The sequence below is a fragment of the Dipodomys merriami genome, unplaced genomic scaffold (genome assembly GCF_024711535.1).
Source record: "Dipodomys merriami isolate MVZ:Mamm:240054 unplaced genomic scaffold, mDipMer1.0.p SCAF_1, whole genome shotgun sequence".
In the NCBI taxonomy this organism is placed as follows: domain Eukaryota; kingdom Metazoa; phylum Chordata; class Mammalia; order Rodentia; family Heteromyidae; genus Dipodomys; species Dipodomys merriami.
Window position 1 is genome coordinate 17,126,411 of NW_027202270.1, and position 26,391 is coordinate 17,152,801.

Genomic DNA, 26,391 nt, shown 5'->3' on the forward strand with positions numbered 1-26,391 from the left:
AGCCTTGAGCTGAAGAGCTGAGGGACAGTGCTCAGGCCCAGAGTTCAGGCCCCACGACCAGACCCAAAAAAAAAAAAAAAAAAGCAGAGAAGAAATTAAATGGCTAGAAGTTACTCTAGGAATAATAACTAGCTCATGCCTGTAATTCTGGAGGATCTTGGTTCAAAGCCAGCCTGTGCAGGATAATTCACAAGCCTCCATCGCTAATTACACAGCCAAAAGTTAGGTTGGAGGTATTGTTCAAGTAGTAGAGTACCAGATATGACCAAGCAGGCACACAGTTCTCCTAGGAAGAGATTGCTCTCACTCTCTCTCTTTTCTCTCCCTCTCGCCCCCTCTCTCCACACACACACACACACACACACACACACACACACACACACACACACACAGTATAGATTCCCTTCTTAAACAACTTGCAACATCTTCATCCATTTGGAAGAAAAAAAAATGTAGGTCCCTACTTCACATTTGATCCACTAAAATCTCCTTTAAGTTAAAAGGATATATAGATACATAGGTGCCTACATATGGTGAGATTATGAGAAGATAGATTATCTTTTTGAATAATCATGATTAAAGAAAAAAAAGATCTTTCTGGTTTTTTTTTCTTTAGTACTGGGGCTTACATTCAGGATTTGGGTAATATCTCTTAGCTTTTTTGCTTCATGCCAATAATCCCAAGAGTTGGGAAGCTGGAGCAGGAGGCCACTCTGGACTACATAGCAAGTCTCTGTCTCAGCAGAATGACAACCACAGCAGCAAAAACCTCAAACTAAAACATCCCCTCCTTTTTTTCTTTTCTTTTCTTTTTTTTTGGGTCCGGTTGTGGGGCCTGAACTCTGGGCCTGGGCACTGTCCCTCAGCTCTTCAGCTCAAGGCTAGCGTTCTACCACTTGAGCCACTGTGCCACTTCCGGATTTTTTCTTTTTGCTTATATGGTGCTAAGGAATCGAACACAGGGCCTCAGGCATGCAAGGCAAGCGCTCTACCACTGAGCCACCTTCCCAGCCCCATCCCCTCCTTTTTTCCCAACACTTTCCATTATGAATCTGAATCATGTCATTTATGAAGTTATTTGTAGTCACTCTCTTCTCTTTGGGGTATAATTTGGTAATTTTTTTTAAGCGGGAAAGTTGACAGTGACAATTAAAAATGTCAGAATAGAAACTTTAACCTCTTTAACCCAACAATTCTGCTTCTAGGAATCTATTTCAAAGAAAGAATAAGTGGCTAAGGATATATGTACAAGAATGATAAACAACCTAAATGTCTACCAAATGTTCAACTGGATAAATTATGACTAATTACTTAAACTAGAACAATATAAAGCTATTATGGAAAAAAAAATGTCCATGTCCTGGTGGCTCATGCCTGTAATCCTAGCTACCTGAGAGGCTGAAGTTAGGAGGATCAAGATTTGAGGCCAGCCCAGGAAGAAAAGTTAACCAGATCTCCCCTGCCCTCCCCTTTTTTTTGGTGGTCATGGAGCTTGAACTCAGGGCCTGGGCACTGTCCTGAGCTCTTTTGCTCAGGATTAATGCTCTACCACTTTAAGCCATAGCTCCACTTCCACTTTTTAATGGTTAATTGGAGATAAGAATCTCATGGAGGATTGGGATGGGGGGGAGGGGGGAGGTTGGGAAGGGATGTGAAGGGTTAAACAAAGGAGGAGGCTGCAATGCTTGGTAAAAAATGTACGCATTATCCTGCCCATGTAATTGTAACTCCTTTGTACAGTATGTTCACAAATAAAATAAAATTAAATTTTAAAAAAAAATAAAGAGGCAAAAAAAAAAAAATCTCATGGAGACTTTTCTGCCTGGGCTGGCTTCAAACCACGATCTCCATAGCTCAGCCTCTTGAGTAGCTAAGATTACAGGCATGAGCCACCAGCTTCTGACCAGACTACTTGAGGAGAGCTGGATAAGGTGACGCGTGCCTGTTATCCTAGCTACACTGGGAAGACTAACATGGAAGGATCATGCTCAGATAAGAAGTGAGATGCTATTTCAAAAAGTAACCAGAAAGTTGGGCATTATTGGCCCATGCCTGTAATCCTAGCTACTCAGGAGGCTGAGATCTGCGGATTGCGGTTCAAAGCCAGCCCAGGCCGAAAAGGCCATGAAACTCTTATCTCCAATAAACCACCAGAAAATTGGAAGTGGTGCTGTGGCTCAAGTTGGTAGAGTGCTAGCCTTGAGCTGAAGAATTGAGAGACAGTGCCCAGGCCCAGAGTTCAAGCCCCATAACAGGGAAGAAAAAAAATAATCAGAAGGAAACAGAGCTAGAAGGCCTGCCTAGAGCTCAAACCACAGTACTGTGTGTGTATATATGTTAATATACACATATATGTTTACATAAGTCTTTAAAAATCTCATGATAGGTACTGAGGGTGTAGCTCAGTGATAGAGGTCCTGGGATTTAAATAAAATCATCTATTGATAGATTTTTGGAAAAGTTTGGGATTATAATGGGGTAAGAGTTCCCTTTGTATTTTTGTATAGTCTACACAAATTACTACCAAAAATTAAGATATTTCCATTGCAAATGAAATTTGTAGCACATAATGACTTGAAACTTAAGAACTATAAGTAGATTCTGTGTTCAATTAAATCTTCCAAAATTTAAGTTGTCTCCAGGCATGCTAAAGAGAAAGTCTATCTGAAGATAGAAAGATGGGATCAAGTTGGGCACCAGTGGCTCATACACATAAACTTTAGCTACTCAGGAGGCAGAGATTTGAGGATCTTGGTTCGAAGCAAGCCCAGGCAGACAAAGCTGTGATATGTCCAATTAACCAACAAAAAGCCAGAAGTTGGAGGTGTGATCCAAGTGGTAGAGCACCAGCTTTGAGCAAAAAAAGCTAAGTAAGAGTATGAGGCACTGAATTTAAACTCCAGAGCTGGCACAAGAAAGGAAAGGGCAAGGGAAAGGAAAGGGAAAGAAGAAAGAAAGGAAGATCAAGAAGTAGCTATGTAAGGAATATGGACGCTACAGGAAGCCTAGACAGAGCACTGAGTACCTACCTCAGGTGAGGGCAGCTGGTTCAAGGGCACATCATCCAAGGCGGTGTTCAGCAACAGCTCCCCCAGGATCTCTGTCAGATGCTGGGCCACCGTCCGCTGCTGATCCCAGGAGCAGTGGTTCTCCAGGGACATGATGACTGGGTAGTCTGTTGTCTGGTGGGGGAAGGATGTGGCATCTAGAGTTACAAAACCCTCTAACCTCTTTGGTTCCTAACTTTCCCCCTCATTTATTCACTCATATGAGTACTCTGATTACCAGACTCTTTCACAACTGTTAAAGGGCTCAATGAGACTTTGTTGAGTCTGGGGGCTACTCCTAATTACACTAGCTATTCCTAAAGAACCCCCTTGGTCCCCCATATCTCATACCTGTTCTAAGTCTGACCCAGGTTCCCCTGAGACCCTTGCACTTTCAGATTCAGAGTGGTAGTCAGGCCTGCAGTGTCCACATTCTATTTTGAGACCTTCATCTCCAGGTTCTTTTTTTGGGGGAGGCGGGGAGGGGGTCCAGTCATGGGGCCTGAACTCTGTGGGGGCTGTCCCTCAGCTCTTCAGCTCAAGGCTAGCGCTCTACCACTTGAGCCACAGCGCCACTGCCGGCTTTTTTCTTTTTGCTTATGTGGTGCTGGGGAATCGAACCCAGGGCCTCATGCATGCAAGGCAAGCGCTCTACCACTGAGCCACCTTCCCAGCCCCTATCTCCAGGTTCTTACTGGCCCCAGCTCTTCTGTTTCCTTAGGAAATTGTTATAAGTAGTAATTATTAGAAATCAATGATTACCTTTCTGACTACTAGGGACACATCCAACACTTATTTATACTCTTTCTTAATATCTAATATTTTAGAGTTACAATTTTTCTTTTTCTTTTTCTTTTTTGCTGGTCCTGAGGCCTGAACTCTGGGCCTAGGCACTGTCCTTGTGCTTTTGTGCTTCAGACTAGCGCTCTACCACTGAGTCACACTGCCACATCTGGCTTTTTCTTTTCTTTTCCTTTCTTTTCTTTTTTCTTTTCCTTTTTTTTTTTTTCTTGTGATGTTTACTTGGAGATAAGAACCTCATGGACTTTCCTGCCATGGCTGGCTTCAAACCATGTAGCTAGGGTTATAGGTGTGAACCACTGGTACTGGACTTGAGTTAGAACTTTTTGCATATCATGCTGTTTGCAAGAACCCTCCCTGCACCCTTCCACCTTCCCCAGACTCAGAGCGAGTTACTGTTCCCCCTTGTCTTATTTAGCACTGCTCCCAACCTTGAACAACTACCTGGAAGGCATACTGTGCTACTGTGGTCACAACATCTTTGAACGGGATGCGGGAAGTCAGGGTATGTCCGTGGTAAACAAGGGGTTCCCCAGTAGGTCCATCCCATATATCCACCTCTACGCAGCGGCAGCCCCGCTTCAGGGCCCTGAAAGAACCCCAGATGCAGGAGACATCAAAATGTGATCTGCCACTAAAGACCCTCTGCCCATTCTGAAACAAGCCTGGGTTAAGTAGTAAGATCTGTCTCAAAAGTACTGTGTACCAGTATTTACTCATCTAGACCCCTTCAAGCTACAGCTCCATGGAGCCTTCTCCATGTCACTGGACAAGGCTGCAGCTCACGCTAATCTCCAACCTCATCCTTCTCAGCTTACAACCTTCTTTAGCAACTCATTGCCTAGTGATACTTCAATGTTCAGGCTATATAGACCTGTACGACACCTGGGTTATTCAGACTCTCAGGGACCTCTCTCTGTGTCTCTCTGTTTCTCTGTCTCTGTCTCTGTCTCTGTCTCTGTCTCTGTCTCTCTCTCTCTCTCTCTCTCTCTCTCTCTCTCTCTCTCTCTGTGTGTCTTTCTCTGTTTCTGTCTCTTTCTCTGTTGGTTGTGGGACTTGAACTCTGGGATTGGGAACTGTCCCTGCACTTTTCAGCTCAAGGCAAGTGCTCTACCACTTGAGCCACAGCACCGCTTCCAGGTTTATGGTGGTTAATTGGAGATAAGAGTCTCATGGACTTTCCTGCCAGGGCTGGCTTTGAATCATGATCCTCAGATCTCAACCTCCTGAGTAGCTAGGATTACAGGTGTGAACCACTGGTGCCCAGCCTATCTATGTATCTTTTACCAGCCATTGCAGTCAGTGCCTCACACAGGCTAAGATTGAAACTTGGAGGTTTCACTTGTTTTTTAGTAAAAGCTTCATTCATTTTTGCATTATTTGATGCTCTTATAATGATATGTCAACTATTCAATCAAATCTGTGATTAATTACAGTAAATGCAGCTGATACTTATTACCTATAGATACATGAATTATCTAATTTGATCTTCCTAATCTTCTAGGCAGTTGCCTAGAGGCTAATTGCTTAGCTACAAAACCCCAAGTGAGTACCAAAGACTACCTCAACACAAAGTATAAACTACGATTTGATTCTAGAACTTCTGTTTTTAAATCCCATGTTCTAGTGCCTTTCCTACCACATTTACTTGTTCAGAATAAATATGACAGGGCCTCTGAATTCACTTGTAGGGTTTCATTAACATTCTCCCATTATTCTTTAATATCTTAGCAAGTGTCTCAGATCTCTAAGGTCCCACAGCTCCCCCAGCCCTTTTCTATCTCTACAATCTGTTCTCCACTCACAGCTGCCCTCAGTTTCTCACAGAAGGTCCCTTCTTGAGCTAGACCCCTCCTTTGTCACTACCGCACCGTATATATCCCTCGACGCTGCTCTGGCCACGAAGCTGGTCCCCCAAGAGGTAAGTGTTGTGAGAGGAGTTGATGAAGTAGTGGTTCATAGGTTGTGTCATGTCCTGGTAGATGGGCAGGCAGGCCGGGTTGAAGATGTTTCCATCCTTTGAGCAGAGGTAGCTGAGAAAGCCATCCATGCTCAGCACGTGCCTTCGTTTACCTAGGGCATGGATTGTAGAACACTAGAGTGAGGAGTTCTCAGTGGAATCCTAGTGGCCATTCTCTACCCCTTCCCCAGTTCCTGCCTTTTAGATGGTGCCCATTGTCAGCATCCAGATCCCAGACTTGCCCTACCCACTGGCCATCCTCAGTGATTATTGAAGAGAGCTGTTTAGATTATGTTAAGGAGAGTATGGTGGCTCAAATCTGAATCCAGGCACTTGGGAGGTAGCGGCAAGAGGACTGAGAGTATGAGGCAAACCTGGGCTACATAGCAAGTTTGAAGCCAGGCTTGGAATATGGCTTAGTGGTAGAGTACTTGCCTAGCATGCATGAAGCCTTGGGTTCGATTCCTTAGTACCACATAAACAGAAAAAGCCAGAAGTGGCATTGTGGTTCAAGTGGTTGAGTGCTAGCCATGAGCTAAAGTGGCTCAGGCCTAAGCCCTACGTTCAAGCCCCAGGACTGGCAAAAAAAAAAAAAAAAAAATGTAGACCAGTGCTCTCCAATAACATTTTCTACAATGATGGAAATGTTCTGCTCTGCAGTTTTGAATATGGCAGCCCTTGGCTACATGTGGCTACAGACACTTGAAATGTGGCTTCTATGACTAGGGCATTAGACTTGAAATTGTATTTGATTTTAGTTCATTTAAATGTAAATGTTCACATGTAGCTCATAGTGACCATAATAGCACAGCATGCAATCTGAAGGGTCCAGTGTGTATACTTAGATAGAAAATCGAAGTCTAGAAAGAATTAAGGTTACTTGTTAGTGATGTGGGCTATGCAGTTGTGTTATTTATGAGAGTTTCGTCCTCCCATCAGTGCTTCCATGCAGTGTGAGGAGACACATTTGTCAACATCACTTTAACCTATGCTCTCCTTGAGGACCCTGCTACTTCTTCCATAGCCCTCACCTTTCTCAGCATGGATCTCATTTAACAAAACAAAGCTAGGCCAGGTGCCAGTGGCCTGTATTCCTAGCTACTCAGGAGGCTGAGATCTGAGGATTGTGGTTCAAAGCCAGCTTAGGCAGGAAAGTCCATGAGACCCTTACTTCCAGTAAACCACCAGAAAACCAGAAGTGGTGCTGTGGCTCAAGTGGTAGAGCACTAGCCTTGAGCTGAAGAGTTTAGGGACAGTGTCCAGGCTCAGAGTTCAAGCCCCATGACCAACCAAAAACAAAAAAAAAAAGCTCCACAACAACAACAACATAAAAAACCAAAGACAGTTACTGAGCACTCCATCCATGTCAAGGGCTTCGAATGCATCATCTCACTTCATACTCTCCTTAACACAGGACAATAGATGTAATCTGCAGCCACAAGTTATGTGCCCCAGGTCACATGACTAGTGAGTGGAAGAACTGGGATTTGAACACAAGCAGCCAGGTATCAGAGCCATGTCTTGCACTGTGCAATCTCACTGAGGGTAATGTTTCTGTAGAGAGGCTTTCTTAGTACTTAGAACAACCTAACTCTCATGTCCAGCTCCATTACTCCACACTTGAGATATCCTGGAGCAGCAAGTTTCTTGACAGTGATAACCCAAATTCTTAGATAAGTCCATACTCATTAAACACATTGTTAGCCGAGCACCCATGGTTCATGCCTGTAATCCTAGCTACTCAGGAGGCTGAAATCTGAGGATCATGGTTCAAAGCTAGCCCAGGCAGGAAAGTCTGTGAGACTCTTATCTCCAATAAAACCACTAGAAAACCAGAAGTGGCGCTGTGGCTCAAGTGGTAGAGTGCTAGCCTTGAGCTGAAGAGCTGAGGGACAATGCCTAGGCCCAGAGTTAAATCCCAAGACTGCCAAAAAAAAAAAAAAAAAAAAAGCACTTCGTTTGCCCATTATTTCATTTGATCACCAATTCCTTTACAGATGAGGAAAATGAGTCTCAGTTAGGTTAAGTGACTTGCTCAAGGTTACTCAGTGAAGAATCAGAGTGGGGACTTGAGCACAGACAGGTCTTTTGGCCAATAGTACTCAGCAAGTAAAATCTAATATCTGCTAGTTAAGTGGAATGGAAGGGAAGACCAAGGATGGTGAGGAAGATAATAATGTTGCTATAGTCTGTTTTATGCTGCTATAACTGAATACTACACATTGGAAAACTGATTTACATAGAACAGGGATTTATTTCTTCCAGTTCTAGAACCTGAGAAATCCAAGATAAAGGGATGTGTACCTGGTATCTTCTTGTGTTACCCCATGGCAGGAAGTGGAAGGGCAAGAGAACATTAGGAGAGAGAGGTAAAGGAGGCTGGTTGCATTTTTTTAATCACTAGGGAAATCTGCCCTCATGATTTAATCACTTCTTTTTTTTTATTTAATTTAATTTTATTTGTGAACATACTGTACAGAGGGGTTACAATTACATGGGCAAGATTTAATCACTTCTTGAAGGTTCTACGGCTCAGTGTTGTTGCATTGAAGATCAAATTGCTAACACATGTACTTTGGGGGGCATATTTAAACTAGAATAAATGTAATTCATGTATATGAGATCCAATTTTTTTTGGTGTGCCAATCTTAGGGCATAAACCTGAGCACTGTCCCTGAGCTTTTCTTGCTTAGGGCTACGACTCTTACACTTGAGCCACAGCTCCACTCCTGGCTTTTTGGTGGTTAGAGATGAGTCTCACAGACTTTTCTTCCTGGGTTGGCTTCGAACTGAGAACTTGACATCTCAGCCCTAGGAGTAGCTGGGATTACAGGTGTAAAACACTGGCAACTGATCTAGATCCTTTTTTTTTAACCTAAACTTGGTTAATTTCAATTTTTTGAAATGATTGATTTAGATTATCTATTCTTCTCTAAATATTCAAGTGTCAGATCAGTTATCCCTGACATTCCAACATTTTGGGTTTAAGTCTTAAGTTCTACAAGGACATGGTCCTTATCTCTCCTACTACCCTGTGGTGCTCAACAATAAGCATTGGCTAAAATAGTGAGTGAGTGAATGAATGAATGAACAAAGGAAAGGGAGTGGGAGTTAAGACTCTGTAAACCTCCATCACTTGCCTAGCTCTCAATCATCTTACCCATCCTCATTTTCAAAAGAAGTGCCAGCTAAGAGATAACTGAGATTTAATTCAATTCCATTCCCATTCGTTCTTGGCTTGGAGCAAGCCATTTGAACTTTCTAGACTTCCATTTTCCTATTTTTATAAAGCTGACTTAATGCTAGAACCCATTTTAGCAAGAAGGCTTAGGAGGAGGAGATATGTAGAGATATTAGTGTTTTATAGGCTATTTAGCAATGTCCAATAAAGGTTATTGCTGTTTATTTACAAAGTAGTAGTAAAGAGTTAAATTAAGTGAGGAATATGGATGTACCTTATAAGTAATTTACTATTGATGTAAATTTCTCACACTGCAGGGAATGGAGGAACGGAAATGAGTTTACTACATGTATTCATTTAGGACTAAGGGTATATTTTAGCTGCACTTAAAACAAATGTGATTTTTAGTGGTGGTGGTGGTGTCATGGGGCTTGAACTCGGTGCTGTCCGTGAGCTCTCTTTTTGCTCAAGGCTAGTGCTCTACCACTTTGACCCACAGTGCCATCTCTGGTTTTCTGGTGACTTACAGGCATCAGCCACCAGCAGCTGGCAAATGTGATTTTTTGTTATTGTTGCTGTTTGTGCTGGTACTGGGGTTTGATCTCAGAGCCTCACACTCCCGCTTAGCTTTTTTTCCACTCAACCTCCACTTGAGCCATACCTCCTCTTCTGGCTTTCTGTTGGTTAGTTGGAAATAATATTCTCTTAGATTTGTCTGCTTGAGCTGCCTTCAACTCTTGATCTTTAGATTTTAGCCTCCTGAGTAGCTAGCATTATAAGTATGAATCACTGGCTCCAGTGCTCTATCTAGTTGCTGCACTTGTTAAATGCTATTTAAATAATAAGTTTCATTTCCCCAGAGGGAGCTGACTAGATTATTGGCTCAGAAGCTTAGAAACTAAAGAATAACTTGGAGAAATGGGAGAAATCCCAGAAAAGGGAAGAGAGCCAGCATTTAAAGGAACAGCAAACAAGAATCATGAGGGAAAGGACTCATTCATATTGGAGAAGAGAATAAAGCAAGAGATCCAAGGGTACTTGTTTCCATGGAAGACAAAGCTGATATCAGGAAGGATTTCCTGAAAGCAAAAGATAGAAACATGAGCATAGTGACAAAGAGGGGACCTTTCTTACTGAGAGATGAGATCTCTATCTGTCTAAACAGGAAATGTTTTCTCCCCCCCCTCCCCCCCCCCCAAGAGAGTAAAAGGAGATGGTTAGGGACAGGGCCAGAGCTGGGATAGATTCAACCTTCCCTAAATTAGGCAAAAGACTGTGTATCTCTGGATCATTAGAATCCTGGCTTTGTGCCTTTCCACTTGTTTCCTCTTACCACTGTCTGAAGGTTCATAGCGGTCGATAAATTTCAGCGCAAGGTCAAGGGCGCATTCTTGTTCTTTCTGCTCTTCTCGAAGGAAATCCACAAATTCTAGCAGGGTCAGCTTTTGCCCATCAGATGAAAAGTTCTCAAACAGTTCCTGTACTTCTTTACGTTTAGTCAATGCCTTATAGAATTGCACAAACTCTTCTCCTTCCAGAGTTTCAGACTGCGATACATCTGCTGCCTACAAGAGAGTTTAGGGGAGCATAGACAAATACTTCAAGGGGAATTTTCATGACCTTTGTTTGCCCTGCAAGGGCAATCTTAATGACAGATTCAAATACAGCTGCACAAAATTCCCACAGAACTCCCAATATTTCATTATAGAGGAAGCCCTCCCAGTCCTCTCCCTCCAAAAGCAACTTTTTGACCATATCCTTTGCTACTAAGAAAAACTTCAACCAGAAAAAAAAAATTATGTCCCAAAGGTTCCTAAATGATAGAAGAGACTTCCTTCTGTTTGCTTACATTCCAGTTGGAATTTCTCTGAGGCACCTGTGAAATTCTAGCCAAGAACAGAGAGAACCTTAAAGTCCATTATGAATCATGTTTCCAATAGTAAGAACCAGTCCCTGTACTTCCCACTGAGCCTGTGGTGATGAGCACACATTCAGCAACTGAATGTTGCTAACCGGTATCAAAGGCCTTCTGGCCAGCCTGGCTGCCTCTGGCGAACCCTTCCCTGGCAGACTCACCTTAAAAAGTTGAAGGGCATAATCTTGGTCCATTTCCACATTCATGAGATGCAGCAAACGCTGAACTTCTGCAAAACTCATCCGACCATCCTGGTTTTTGTCTCCACGCTGGAACCAGTCACTGAGCCACCCAGCTCTGAGTCAAGGCAAAAGCATTGTGTGTGTGTGTGTGTGTGTGTGTGTGTGTGTGTGTGTGTGTGTGTGTGTGTGTGTGTGTGTGTGTGTGTGTGTGTGTGTGTGTGTGTGTGTGTGTGTGTGTGTGTGTGTGGTTTCCTGAAGACATCTCTCCCTGTGTGTGTGTGTGTGTGTGTGTGTGTGTGTGTGTGTGTGTGTGTGTGTGTGGTTTCCTGAAGACATCTCTCCCTGTCTTTGCTACCAGTTTCCACACAACTTCTAGAACAAACTCTCTTGAGCACCAATCTATCTTGTCATGAAAGAACCCCAAATTTCTCAACATAGAACTCAAGAAAATCGCTTGTTTGCTCTTGTAATCTGGTCCAACCCATTCTTCTCAATGTGTGCCTGTCTTTTTTGTACTTTGGGCAAACTCATTAATTCCCTGTGCTCTAATCTCTCTCTCTTTCTGTCTTTTTCTCTCTCTCTTCTGCTTTTAAATTTCATATATTCATGCTGTTTCCTAGACATGCTGTTTCCTGCTCCTTCCTCTTCTCTACAAGTTCAAATTCTATTTATTTTAATTTTGGTGATACTGGGGGTTGAAATCAGGACCTGTGCTTGGTAAGCAGGCTCTCTACCCCTTGGGCCATGTCCCAAGATCAAATTCTACTTTTTTTTTTTGTCAGTCATGGGGCTTGAACTCTGGGTCTGGGCACTGTCCCTCAGCTCTTCAACTCAAGGTGAGCACTCTACCACTTGAGCCACAGCTCCACTTCTGGTTTTCTGAGTGGTTTATTGGAGATAAGTCTCATGGACTTCCCTGCCTGGGCTCGCTTTGAACCCTGATCCTCAGATCTCAGCCTCCTGAGTAGCTAGGATTACAGGTGTGAGCCACTGGCACCTGGCTAAATTCTACTAATTTTAAAGGCCCAGTTCACTTGCTATTTCTTTTAAACTTTCTCAGAGCACTCATGTTTAAACTTCATTAGAATACACACAAATAAGCTAAACTGGTACTTGGATTATTATCTAAGTGCCATAGTACTTGGATTCTTTACACAAGTTGATTTCACTAACTGAACCAGTATTTGTATCTCACTAATCTTTGTGACCCTCAAGCTTGGCATAGTTGCTGGTACATTCTTCTTAATAGATGATGAATGAATGTACAAACTGATGTGCAATCTAGGAATCTTGTAGTGATTCTACACTCACAACCCTTCTAAGGAGTTGCTTCCTAGTCCTATAGCAGTTAATAACATCAGAATCTTCTGTATAGTTCTCAGGAGCAGAGGCTTGTTTGTTCCTGTTCTTCTGCCCCTTCCTCCAATTCCAGGATTCTGATTCATGCTGAAATTCTATCTGCCTATGTCTTTGCCATCCTAGCATCCATTTCTCTTCCAGAATCTTCAGCCACACATTGGTCTGAGCTGTCTAGGCCCTATCAGCTGGACCTTTTTCCTCTTCCCACCCTGACCAGTCCTACAGCATATAGCTCCTTCATTGATCCCCTGTCCCAACCCCAACTCTCTCTTATCGATACTGGTCCAGTCGTTCCTGTTGGTCCATGCTGGTGACAAGTTCCACCAACAGCTGGAGTCCTCGAATCCAGGTCTGGGCCTCTTCAACAGTGTTGGCTACCAGGTCTAGGTTGGGGCGGCGGCCATGGAAGACAATGGTGAAGCCCTGCTCCAGGGGTAACTCCTCTGCCAAGCTGCGCAGCAACTCAGAATCATAGCCCATGCGTACCGTCTCTACATCGGAGATTGAGACTGCCGAAAAGAAGCAGGTGAGAGCACTGAGGAAGGGAGTCTGACAAACTGCAGAGGCTAAGGAGCAAGCACCAGCCTCTCCTTTTCCAGGAAGACAGAGAAAAGTAATGCCTCCCTCCTCTGGGGCTGAATTCCAAGAGAGGTTAGGCCCTCCTGGGATTCAGGAGCCCACATGTGTCACTGCTGTTTTTGTAGGTCACAGGGCAAGGAGCCGCTGCTAAAAGTAGCAAGACCTGGCTTGCAGCCACCAGCTGGCAATGTGGATATCAAAACAACTCCATCTCACATCTGAAATAACAGATGGTCCCCCTTCCACGGCCACTCTTGATGGTGAGCACAAGAAAACTGGCAGAGATGACAAATAGAGACACATTCGAAAGGTCGAGTTATTCCAAAACATATAGGCCCACCTTCAGGTTTGAGAATTTCCTCTTTTTCATGTCTACAAGGGACCCAGAGAAATTCTTTTTTTTTTTTTTTTTTTTTTTTTTGTCGGTCGTGGGGCTTGAACTCTGGGCTTGGGCGCTGTCCCTCAGCTCTTCAGCTCAAGGCGAGCGCTCTACCACTTGAGCTATAGCGCCACTTCCGGTTTTCTGGTGGTTTATTGGAGATAGGAGTCTCACGGTCTCTCCTGCCCGGGCTGGCTTTGAACCGCGATCCTCAGATCTCAGCCTCCTGAGTAGCTAGGATTACAGGCGTGAGCCACCAGCGCCCGGCGAACCCAGAGAAATTCTTTGACGCCCTTACCTCAGCTGGGGGAGATATGGAATCATGAGCTTTGATTATGTCTCTAAAGCATAGATGTATCCTGTGATTAAATTTTTTTTTTTTTTTTGTCCATTGTGGGGCTTGAACTCTGGCCCTGGGCACTGTCCCTGAGCTCTTCAGTGCAAGGCTAGCATTCTACCACTTGCCACTTCCCTGTGATCAAAGTTTTAGAAGTATCCTAAAGAGTTTGGCCAATAGGATACAAACTGTTATGTTTTAAAGAAAAAATTTTTTTTTGGTCTGGTGGTGGGGCCTGAACTCTGGGCTTGGGCACTGTCCCTCAGCTCTTCAGCTCAAGGCGAGTGCTCTACCACTTGAGCCACAGCACCACTTCCTGCCTTTTTTTTTTTGCTTATGTGGTGCTGAGGAATCAAACCCAGGGCCTCATGCATACAAGGCAAGCGCTCTACCACAGAGCTACCTTCCCAGCCCTTAAAAAATATTTTATAACATTCATTAAGTATATCTTGCTAACATTCAGTATATCTGGCTAACATTCATTAAGTATATCTTGGTTTTGGATGCTTTACGTACTAGTTTAACTCACTGAATATCTGTAACCTACTGGGCAAGTACTGTTTAGTAAATGTTTTACAGATGAGGAAACAGAAGCTTCATTTAATTAATTCATTAGATTTTTTTTTTCTGGGCCTGGGGCTTGAACTCAGGATCTGGGCACTGATCCTGAGCCTCATTATGCTCAAGGCTAGAACTCTACAATTTAAGCCACAGTGCCACTTCTGGCTTTCTCTGAGTAATGTATTGGAGAATTTCCTGCCTGGGCTGGCTTCACACCATGATCCTCAGACCTCAGCCTCCTGAATAGCTAGAATTACAGGCATGAGCCACCAGTGTCCAGCTCATCAAATAATTTGATTAATTAGTTTAATTAATTTGTCCAAAGCCATAGCTAGGGAGTGGCAGAGCCAGGGTTTTACTATAGGCAGGCTAATGCCTGAGATCATAATGATGATGGTGATGGTTATGTTGATGATGATGCTAACAAGAAAGAAGATATAGCCTATGAGCCTTCTTGCACCTTAATCCATACCAGGACTCTATTTTCCCCCCAAAATGATTGCTTATTACCATAACTCAGCTGTACAAAGGGGAATTTCATTGTGACTTTTCAAACACATACACAATGTATTCCAATTAATCTACACCCCCATCTCTATCCCTTACCTCTCTCTTTGTCTTTCCTAATATGTACCAGGGTTCTTCTAAGCTCCTTAAATGCAATGATAATTAAATGGTTCTACCTGCCTTACAAAGGCAAATGCCGGATATTATCTCTTTGTATAGGCTCAAGAGAGCCATAAGAAACCACAAGGGCCCATTGTCATAACATCCTGATCCTTCTCTTGCCCTCAGGTTGCCAAGCTCCTCAAAGACCTGCCCACCCACATGCCTGCCCCAAGCTCTCCAGGTCACTTACAGGTGAGCTTAGCATAGGCCCCAGCTTGCTTCGACTGCCAGACTGTCATGCCGTCATTCTGAAGCCGGTAGTATCTGAACTTCTTCCAGCTTTTGGACCTCACTTTTCGTATCAGTGTGCCTTCTTGCATCAACAGCAAGTTTGGATCAGTGATCAGCCCTGGGCCAGAAGAAAGCAAAGGCCAGCAGAGAAAGTAGAAGGACTTGACGGGGCGCTGAGACTGGAGTCCAGCCTACTTCCCTTCCCCAGGCTGCCCCCGCCAAGCCCTTTTTCCCAGTGGGAGACCAGTACTCACGGCTTTGTATCAGTGATGCCATCATCCACTGCTCCACCAGCTGGCACCCGAGTCACCTAAAAGAACAAGAACTTTGGGTGAATCTTAGAGATCAAGGGAGCAAGAGAAAGAAATCAGACCCCTTCATGCTCTTTTGTTCAAGGATAGCACTCTACCACTTGAGCTACAGTTCTACTTCTGGCTTTTTTTTTTTTTTTTTTGTAATTTTATTGGAGATACGAGTCTCACGGACTTTCCTGCCTGGGCTGGCTTCAAACCATGATCGTCCGATCTCAGCCTCCTGAGTAGCTAAGATTACAGTGTGAGCCACTGCTATGTGGATTTTACTTCTACTTTTATTTTTTTATTGTGAAAATACTGTACAGAGGGGTTACAATTACATGGGCATACTTCTACTTTTAATGTGATGATTCTGCAGCTTAGATAGGCTAAGAACCTGCCTGAAGTCCCATGAAGACTTAAACCCAGATATATCTGATTCTAGAGCTTCCCCTATTTCCCATGACTTATTCCAGTAGGGCTAATCCAGAACATCTGCCCAAAGACTCTCTTCCTACCAGAAAATCCACTAGGTAACCTCACTCCCACACCTTACTCACTCTTTTTAATTTTTTATTGTTATTATAAAGGTGATGTGCAGAGGGGTTACAGTTACAGAAGTCAGGTAAAGAGTCTATTTCTTCTTGGACAATGTTACCCCTTCCCTCTATCTCTCCCAGTTTTTCCCTCCCATGCTTACTCTCTCTTTAGTTCCTCATTTATTAAGGACCACCATCTTACTGGTGAGCCTGTATCCATCTCTTCTCAGGTAAAGTCATCCTAGCTTCCCTCTTCTGGGAATCCTGTCCATGTTATCATGTAGATTGCCCAGCCCTGAAGTGCTAGTGCACAGTGCTTTGTCTCTTTACCAACTAGTTATAGTCTTCTACCTTCACACAGGAATGCAGATTTTATATTATTTTCCAAAGCCACTATTCTTACAGCTTTTAATAGACCAAATAAGTTACGGAAGTCTCAGAACTTTGTTTTCAAGTTTTCTCTACCTACTAAAAAAGGAGGAAAAAGAAGAAAGAAGAAGAAGAAGAAGAAGAAGAAGAAAGAAGAAGAAGAAAGAAGAAGAAGAAGAAAGAAGAAGAAGAAAGAAGAAGAAAGAAGAAGAAGAAGAAGAAGAAGAAGAAGAAGAAGAAGAAGAAGAAGAAGAAGAAGAAGAAGAAGGAGAAGAAGAAGAAAGAAAGAAGAAATTTCTTTTAAGTTTTAAGATGTGCTGTCTATGCCAGGTACTGGTAGCTGACACCAGTAATCCTAGCTACTCTGGAGAAGGTGGTTTGAGGTCCACTTGTTCAGAAAAGTTCATGAGACTCCATTTCCAAAATAACCAAAAGAAAAAAAAAGCTGAGCTTGAGGCATAGATTAAATGATAGCATGCCAGCCAAGCAAGCAAGCAGAGCATGGGCAAGGCCCTAAGTCCAAATCCCAGCACTGCAGAGAAATAAAAGACATGTGCTGTTTAGTTTTTAGGTCCTGGCTAAATCATCTTAATGACTAACAACAAATATACAAACTTTCCTTAAAAAGAACTAGATTTAATATGTGGCCACTTTGCTCTTAGTTCTGCCCTATAAACATATGCCACTGTGTGTGTGGACCTTGCACTTTTTAGGCAGGTGCTGTAACCTTTGAGGCATGTTTCAGCCCTTTTTTAAATTAAATTTTCAATATGGTTTTCCTTTTTATCCAAGCTTGCCTGAGCCACAGTCCTCCTATTTATGCTTCTCACTGTAGCTTGGATGATTGGTGCATAACCACATCTAGCTTTTTCTGTTGAAATCTCTTATAAGTTTTTTGCTTGGGCTGGTCTAGAATCACAATCTTCGTGATTCTTCAGCCTCATTAGTAACAAGGGTTACAGGAATGAGCCACCGTCCCCAGCCATATTTAACTCTTGATCAGGTAGTACTAAAATGAAGCCATGCTTTTAATATAAACTAAAGATCTATGTTTGAATAGAAATATGTTGTAATTCTTCCCCCCCCCCACACACAAAACTAGGCTTTTGAACTCAGAGCTTTGCTCTTGCTAGGCATATCCTCTATGGATTTTGAGCCCCACTGCCAGCCTGATCTAATTAAAAAGTTTAAAGGGCCAAGCGCTGGTGGCTCACGCCTGTAATCCTAGCTATTCAGGAGGCTGAGATCTGAGGATTGCAGTTCAAAGCCAGCCCCAGCAGGAAAGTCTGTGAGACAGTGCCCAAGCCCAGAGTTCAAGCCCCACAACCGACCAAAAAATTAAAAATAAAAAAAATAAAATAAAAAGCTTAAAGGATTGTTTTGTTTTGTTTTATTTTTGTGTTGGTCCTGGGGCTTGAATTCAGGGCTCTATTCCTGAGCTTCTTTTGCTCAAGGCTAGCACTCTACCACTTGAGCCACAACACCATTTCCCACTTTTTGGTAATTTAGTAGAGATAAGAGTCTCACAGATTTTCCTGCCTGAGCTGGCTTTGAACCACAATCCTTAGATCTCAGCCTCCTGAGTAGCCAGGCTAACTGGCATGAGCTACCAACACCCAGCAAAAGCTCAAAGTTTTGGCAGTGGTGAACATGCAAGAAAACTTTTAAAATTCATAAAGCAATTATTCAGTTCATATTCCATTAAAATAGCATGCAGTTCAACTATGGTATTTTACAGATGAGAAAGTCCAAGTCCAGAATTATTTGAGACATATCTGAGGTCACAAAGCATTTTAGAGTCCTAGCAAGAAAACCTTAAAAAGTCACCTAAGAGTGGTGAATTCTTCAGGAAGAATATGAAGGCAGGCCACCAAAACTACAGTTTTCTAACTTCAAGATCTGGAGAAGGTTTTCCAAAAGGGGTAGCAGAGTGAGAGAAGGCTGGGAAGCACCCCCTTGGGAGAAAAAGAGCTTTGTGACAGATTCTGGAGGAAAAGCTTTTGCTGGCTGAAGCTGAATATGTGTTCCTGGTTGAGACCAGGAGAAACTTCTTTTTTTTGTGTGTGGGGGGGTGGAGGGTCTGGTTGTGGGGCCTGATCTCTGGGCCTGGGCACCGTCCCTCAGCTCATCAGCTCAAGGCTAGGGCTCTACCACTTGGGCCACAGTGCCACTTCTGGTTTTTGTTTTGTTTTGTTTGCTTATGTGGTGCTGAGGAATCAAACCCAGGGCCTCAGGCATGCAAGGCAAGTGTTCTACCACTGAGCCACCTTCCCAGCCCCAGGAGAAACTTCTTGATAGGGGAAGTGACCCCAAGTGCATCCTGAGAGACAGCCTGAATGGGGATGCACTGTTTGCAATATGGGGCTTGAAGAAGCTATATTAAGTCTGAAGTAAAAAGTACCAGGTCATCTTAAGTTTCTTGGGTCCTCAGTCTAATCTAATATTCTGCCTTCACTCCTCTCTGAACTTGAACTCTCACTCCTGGGGTTTTGGAGTTCTGGGATAGACCTTAGAGGAGACAGAATTTTACTTTCCCTTACTTTAATAGCTGGATGGCCTGGGCGCTGTCCCTGTGCTCTTCAGCTCAAGGCGAGCACTCTACCACTTGAGCCACAGCGCCACTTCCTCCCCTCATCCTTTTTTTTTTTTTTTCTAGCCCTGCTCCTATACATAAGCCACTATTTTAAACATGTACCTGACACGTGGCTATCAGCACATCAACAGTGACTCAGGGAACCACAGACTATTAGAGCTGGAGCCTGAATATTAGAAAGATTGGCTGATCTGCCAGACATTTAGTGAGCCACAGAATTGAAACTAGAACCCAGAACTCTGTATAATGTATAACCAACCCAGAAGCTTGCTAAGACTTATAAAAAGCCTTTAAAAGAGCTTTAAGAAGAGGGTTGAAGCAAGCCCATGAATCAGTAAAGGACACTGCTACTTTCTCTCTCCTCTGTGTCCTTCCAAATAGCTTTTCTTTCTACTTTCTTCCCTTTCCCCATCCCAGAGCTGACCTCATCCTTTCCTTTCTTCTCAGCTTACGCTTCTTTCTCCCCATCCTCTCTGCTCACTTAGGCCAGGCTCTTCTTGCTCTCCTCTTCTCATCCTCCTCCTCATCCTTTTTTTTCCATCACTTCTTCCTGTCTCTTCCCTCCTTTATCACCGCAAATTCCCAACAGCCCTGATTCTCATCCCCTTTGAGGATTTCCAGATTATTATGGTCCAGGATGGAGGACACTTGGCTTCAAACACTTGGTAGCATATTTCTCTCAGCCTCACTTTTCCCTGTTTCCTAGGAGACTGAGTAAACAAAGTACCCAGAGAATGCAATTAGAACCTAAGTGTTCTAGGACTTGTGTTTCTTCTGGTGTCTTGAGTAAAAAGATGGCCACAACTGATAACAGGTGCATTGGGGCAAGAAGAAACAGAGGGTTTGGGGAGAGGGCACTGACCAGGGCAGAGAAGATGAAAACTGAGAGTAAGAGGGACTTAGTCATAAAAATCTCCTAGACACATATATGGAGATCTTGGAAAGTATAGATAATTATCTCTACAGTAAAGATGGGGAAATAGACACACAATAGGTGGGAAGTAGCCTGGCACTGTAGAGCTAATTTTGGTCCTCAATTTCCAAGTAGCTTCACATCACCTAGAGATGGATTTTGGAAGTTGTCATCATTAGAGCCAATGATATTCTAGTAGGATTCAGGTTGTTTTAATTTTCTCAAGGGGGCAGGAAGAAAATGAATCCTTTAGTCTGTCTTCTTGCTTCTGGGGATTATGCCTAACCTGCTTCATCTGAGGAGGACACAATGGCTTTGGTCACAGGTCATAGCCATCAGAATGTTAGAGCTTGAAGGCTCTTTTATAGCACATAAAAGCCAGAGATTCATGTCTAAATGAATGTCATCTGGAGTGTCTTAAATAAGGATTCCTTAGCGCACCCCCAAATCCACCACATAAAAATTCTAGGAATGGGTCCCAAGAATATTTATTTATGTGCCAGTCCTAGGTCTTAAAACTCAGGACACTGTCCTTGAGCTATTTTGCTTAAGATTAGTGCTTTACCACTTGAGCCACAGATATTTTGGTAGTTTATTGGAGATGAGTCTCATGGACTTATTTGCCTAGGCTGGCTTTAAACTATGATCTCAGCCTCTTGAATAGGATTATAGCTGTAAGCCACCAGTGCCCATCTAAGAATATTTATTTTTTCCCTTTTTATTGTTATCATAAAGGTAACATACAGAGGGGTTGCAGTTACATAAGTCAGGTAAAAAGTACATTTATTTTTGGACAATGTCATCTTCTTCCCTTGCTCTCTCCCAGTTTTTCCCTCCCATTCCTAAGAATATTCATTTTTAACAAGCTGACCTGGCCATAGGACAAGTTTGAGAAAACCTCAACTCTCCTGTAACAGATCAGGAAGTTGTAGTCAAAAGTTCTGTAGCATAGTACTCTGGTGCACAAAGAAACTGCTCATAAGCCAGTGAAGAACAAGACACAGAGCTTGAACGCCGACTCTTTCCCAGGATGTCTTTTTTTTTTTTTTTTTTTTGGGGGGGGGGTTGGGTCATGGGGCCTGAACTCTGGGCCTGGGCACTGTCCCTCAGCTCTTCAGCTCAAGGCTAGCGCTGTACCACTTGAGCCACAGCGCCACTTCCAGCTTTTTTCTTTTTGCTTATGTGGTGCTAAGGAATCGAACCCAGGGCCTCGAGCATGCAAGGCAAGCGCTCTACCACTGAGCCACCTTCCCAGCCCCTCCCAGGATGTCTTATAACTCCTGATTACCAGGAGTTTCTGACTCTCAGTTGGTCTTGGCCAACTTTCATGTAATAACTTTTAATAATTTGTTAATGAATCTATGCTAAATCTATGTAAATGAATCTATGCTATGCCTACTCTAATTCTTCTTCTCTTTTGGCAGCTGGCTCACCTCTGAGGAGGAGCTAGGGTCAGCACTTCTGGTGTGGATAGCTAAGATGTTCCTTTATAAAGGAGTGAAACTGCTGGGTACTGGTGGCTTAAACCTATAATCCTAGCTACTCAGGAGGCTGAGATCTGAGGATCTGTGTTCAAAGCCAGCCTAGGAAGTCAAGTTCGTGAGAGTCTCCAATTAACCAAAAACAAAAAACAAAACAAAAGGCCAGAAGTGGAACTCTGGCTCAAGTGGTAGAGCACTAGACTTGAGTGAAAAATCTCAAAGGAGTGCTCAGGCCTTGAGTTTAAGTCCCAGGACCAGCACACCAAAAAAAAAAAAAAAAAAAAGGAGAGGGGGAGAAACTGTAAGAGTGGAAGAAGGAAACCCAGATAGCCAAAGAGAATAAACTGGGCAGAACTAGGAGGAAGGAGCCCTGTCAAGCAGTAGGGGTAGGGAAAGGGGTCTAGGATACAATCTTAACTAGGCTAGGTAAGCATCTGAGGGTGGGGGATGGTGGGGGATTAAGGACTTAGGCAGGAAGGACAGAGGCTGGCTGGAGCCTCCAGGCCCTTACCGTGGGCAGTATTGCAGTCCTGAGTCTGTGAGCTCTGCGGTTCTGCTCGCCAAATGCTCACCGATGTGGGATGAGAAAGCCCAGGCTGGCTCCTTTTCTCCTTTGCACTCACTTGTGCACTTCTTCTGCAATTTGGCTGCTGTGACAGGCAGAGTTACAGCCCGAGGGAAGGAGTGAGGTGGGGAGAGGTGTGAGCGCTTTCTTGAGTCCAGCCCATCTAACTCTTAAAGGCCCAGGACACTGGTCAGTGTGAGGGATTAGTGGGGGGTGGGGCAGCAGAAAAAAGATGAAGGGGACAAATTGACCTGGAACTCTTCTCCAGGGAAGAGAAGCTTGTTTGTCTTATCTTAACGTACCCACTCCTCATGCACTCACACACTGACCCCAATCCTGTGGTAGCTCTCAAAGTGAAACCTAAGGAGTGCCTGAATTTCAGTGTTCTTTGAATCACTGCTTTTCATTCCGGTCCGATCTCTGCATATAATACGGCTAGCTTTGCCCTCATTTCATCTGGCTGCTTTTCACAGTGTCTTTCCACAGCCTGCTCCTGTGTTTCTGTGTCCTGCCTTGCAAGACCCTCAGACTTACTTTGTAGAGATAGGATGGGAAAGGAGGAAGGTGAAAAGAGAGGAATGATTATAGATATGGAGTAACAGGATAGTATCTATGCATATAGAAATACTTTTTTCTTAGCTTTCTCCAGTTGAGCCTTGCTTCCAGCCTTGCTTTTTTGTTAGTTTTATTTTGGAGATGGAGTCAAGTGGTCTTCGCTGTCCAGACTTGCCTCAAACTACCGTCTTCAGAATCTCTTGAGTAGCTAGGCATGCAGCAAATATTGGAGGAATATGAGACAACTTTTTTCCATTCCATTTATGCAGTATCAGGACATATTTATTTATTGAATGGGATCTTGCTATATAGCCCAGGATGGTCCTGAATTCTCTGATCTCCTGCCTCAGCTTCCCCAGGGCTGTAATTACAGATGTACACTCCTACACCCTCTCACAGGTGTATATTTACAGAGCTATGTAGAGACGAAGCAGGGTCGTGTACAAATTTAAAGAGCTGGGACATTGACTAGAAAGACACTGAGAAAGGGAGATAAGGAGTTCCTTATAAGGGTGAATGAGTAGGCAGCTGACACAGAAACCAAGATAAAATAAAGGGTCCAAATTAGGAGAGGATAAAGGGAAGGCTTTATGTACTCCCATACCTCACAATGAGAAACTTAGATCCAAGGAGATTTACACAGGCTCACATGTGTTGGCAGCAGAGACAGCCATCTACTTGTACACTTCTAAGCACTGGATGTTGCAGTCTTTTTCTGCCTTAGGAAATCTGGAGTTTGGCCTTTTCTAGACCAGTGGATGACAGTAAGGCAGGTAAGGGCATGGAGCACAGACACTTCTATGGGATCCTTTCTTAGGAGGTATATGCTAATCACAGGCACTGGGGGAACTAGCTGGGGAAAATAATGTCATGTTAAGTGTGCTGACCTCCAGCTGCCTCCTATGGCTGACCCAAACAACTGTCTAATGTTCTGCCATTAGTGGCTATTTATAGTGAAACTTTTAGTCCCATTAAAATAAAATCCTCCTAAGTGAGTACCATAAAAGTCAGGATAGCAGTTACCTTCAGGAGGGAAGAACTTGTGATGGAATGGGACACTAGCTGGCTTGTGGGTAGCAGGCCAAGTTCTATTTCTAGTTCTCAATGCTATCTGGGGACTCCACTGTATTACAATGTACTCTGCTACCTTTGTTTTTCTTTTGTGCCAATACTAGGCTTGAACTCAGAGCCTTGAGTTACACCTCCAGTCTGGCTTTATTTTTTCTGGTCCTGGGTCTTGAACTCAGGGCCTGGGCACTGTCTTGGGCTTCTTTTGCTCAAGGCTAGACTCTACCACTTGAGCCATAGGACCATTTTCAGCTTTTTTTGAGAGGTTTATTAAAGAGAAAAGTCTCATGGACATTCCTGTCCAGGATGGCTTTGAACTGCGATCCTCATCAGCCTCCTCGGTAGCTAGAATTATAGGCATGAGCCATCAGTACAGGGCTGTCTGGCATTTTTTTTTTTCTGGTTTGTTGGAAATAAAAATCTTGTAAACTTTTCTTTCCTCTGACCCTCAGATCTCAGCCTCCTTAGTTGCTAGGGTAACAAGTAAAAGGCACTGGTTACATGGATTAGTTTATTTATTTATTTATTTATCTCAGTCCCAGGGGTTGAACTCAATACCCAGGAGCTGTCCCTGAGTTTTTTGTTTTGTTTCTTTTTCCTTTTTTGTCGGTCGTGGAGCTTGAACTCTAGGCCTGGGTCCTGTTTCTGAGCTCTTCAACTCAAGGCTTAGACTCTACCACTTTGAGCCACAGTGCCATTTCTAGTTTTCTGGTGGTTAATCGGTGATAAGTGTCTCACAGACTTTTCTGCCTGGGCTGGCTTTGAACCATGATCCTCATTTCTTAGCCTCCTGAATAGCTAGGAATACAGGCGCCCAGTGTAAGTTTCTTTGTGTTCAAAACTAGTGCTCTACAACTTGAACCACAGCTCTACTTCTGAGTAGTTTATTGAAGATAGGAGTCTTATGGACTTTTCTGTCCAGGCTGGCTTTGAACTGTGATCTTCAGATCTGACTCCTGAGTAGCTATGATGTCAGCTGTGAACCATCAGTTCCTGGCTGGCTCGGTTTCCTTTTTTCTTTCTTTCTTTCTTTCTTTTTTTTTTTTCTAGTCCTGAGGCTTGAACTCAAAAGCCTGGGCACTGCCTCTGAACTTCTTTTGCTCAAGGCTAGCACTCTACCACTTGAGCCACAGCACCACTTCTGGCCTTTTCTGTTTGTGTGGTACTGAGGAATTGAACCCAGGGCTTTATGCATACGAGGCAAGCACTCTACTGCTAAGCCATATTCTCAGCCCCTGGCTCAGTTTCTTGAGGTAGTTTTGTTACTTTTTTCCCCCTTCTTTTCTTTTTTCCTTTGCTTCTTTCCTTTTTTGCTTCCTTCCTTCCTAAGTGTGTGTGTGGGGGTCTCCTTATGTTTCCCAGGCTGGTCTTGTAGATTCAAGTGATCCTCCACTTCAGCCTTTAGAGAACTGGGACTATGAGTATGTGTCACTATGCTTGGTTATGACTGGCAATTTTTGAAGCCTTAATGATTTTAAATACTATATTTAGATTAACATACTCTTTCCTGACAGCAGGTTTTGATGGAGAAAGAGTAGAGAGAGGGTAGACACAGAAGCCACAGAAGAGGGTGTTCACAGAAGCCACTCATGAAGAATAGCAGGAGTAGAGGCACCAAATATAAACCGTGCTAGTTTTAGCTCTGACTTAAGAGGCCATGCTAGTCTCGCACTCTCGTTTCTACTCACCTGACATCATCCCTTCCTTTTTCTCAGCTTCACCTTCACAATCTCCTCTTCTATATCATTCTCCTTTCCCCCCCTTTTTAGCTCTCAGAGCTTGTATACGAGCATGTATTGTGAAATTAAACAGTTTATTATTTTACTCCAATACAGTATTTCTATTTTATTTGATAAAATAACAGAATGGGAGAAATATTAATCAACATGACATTAGAATAGCAATTATTAGAATAAATTCAATTTAGAAAGGAAATATGTTCTCCCTATTTGCCAAACATACCAAAGAAAAATTGATTCAGACATGCACATGTCCTAAATAACCAGATGTTATAACAACAAATGAAATTTTCTTTAGTCATTCTGTTTCAATCTCAATTCATTTTGTAGAAAATTGAATAACAGAAATTGTGTTACATTTTAGTTTTTAATAGTGAAAGTCGCCGGGCGCTGGTGGCTCACGCCTGTAATCCTAGCTACTCAGGAGGCTGAGATCTGAGGATCGTGGTTCAAAGCCAGCCCGGGCAGGAGAGACCGTGAGACTCCTATCTCCAGTAAACCACCAGAAAACCGGAAATGGCGCTGTAGCTCAAGTGGTAGAGTGTTCTCCTTGAGCTGAAGAGCTGAGGGACAGCGCCCAGGCCCAGAGTTCAAGCCCCACGACCGACAAAAAAAAAAAAAAAAAAAAAAAAAAAATAGTGAAAGTCAAGCAAAATAGTAATACTATTTTTACCTTTCTATCTACTCAGTACACTCTATTCTTTTCCTTTTCTTTTTGCCATTCCTGGGGCTTGAAATCAGGGCCTAGGCACTGTCTCTGAGCTCTTTTGGTCAAGGCTAGCATTCTACCACTTGAGCCACAGCGCCACTTCCGGCCTTTTCTGTTTATATGGTACTGAGGAACCCAGGGCTTCATGTGTGTTAGGCCAACACTCTATTACTAGGCCATATTCCCAGCCCTGTACTCTTCCTTTAAACTTATAGTTCTATAGTACTTGTTTCTTTCTGAATCACTATCATCTTAATGCTGCTCAACCTCCTTTCTTTCTAGGTGATCTGTGAGGAGCATTATTGCTCGCTCTGGATTTTCTGGAGTGTCGATTTCAAATATTCATGTGTATGTGTTTATGGGTGT

General features: G+C 43.3%; 1 protein-coding gene across 8 annotated transcripts in view; it reads right to left on the reverse strand.

Moving 5' to 3' along the window:
- Positions 1–22,083, reverse strand: part of Plcd4 (phospholipase C delta 4) — a 27,635-nt gene extending 5,552 nt beyond the window's left edge. For 3 of the 8 annotated variants that reach the window (XM_070017101.1, XM_070017112.1, XM_070017122.1), the window contains exons 1-9: positions 19,420–19,711; positions 15,456–15,511; positions 15,161–15,319; positions 12,724–12,954; positions 11,066–11,193; positions 10,323–10,554; positions 5,720–5,921; positions 4,293–4,437; positions 3,030–3,182 (exon numbers count right to left, since the gene is read on the reverse strand). In XM_070017101.1, coding sequence (XP_069873202.1) covers positions 3,030–3,182; positions 4,293–4,437; positions 5,720–5,921; positions 10,323–10,554; positions 11,066–11,193; positions 12,724–12,954; positions 15,161–15,319; positions 15,456–15,480 — 1,275 coding nt within the window. In that variant the 5' untranslated portion in view covers positions 15,481–15,511; positions 19,420–19,711. Of the gene's footprint in view, positions 1–3,029; positions 3,183–4,292; positions 4,438–5,719; positions 5,922–10,322; positions 10,555–11,065; positions 11,194–12,723; positions 12,955–15,160; positions 15,320–15,455; positions 15,512–18,229; positions 18,252–18,942; positions 19,015–19,419; positions 19,712–21,900 lie in introns of those variants that run through there. The other 5 variants (XM_070017074.1, XM_070017065.1, XM_070017055.1 and 2 more) reach the window with 5 other exon arrangements.
- Positions 22,084–26,391: the final 4,308 nt, after the last annotated feature.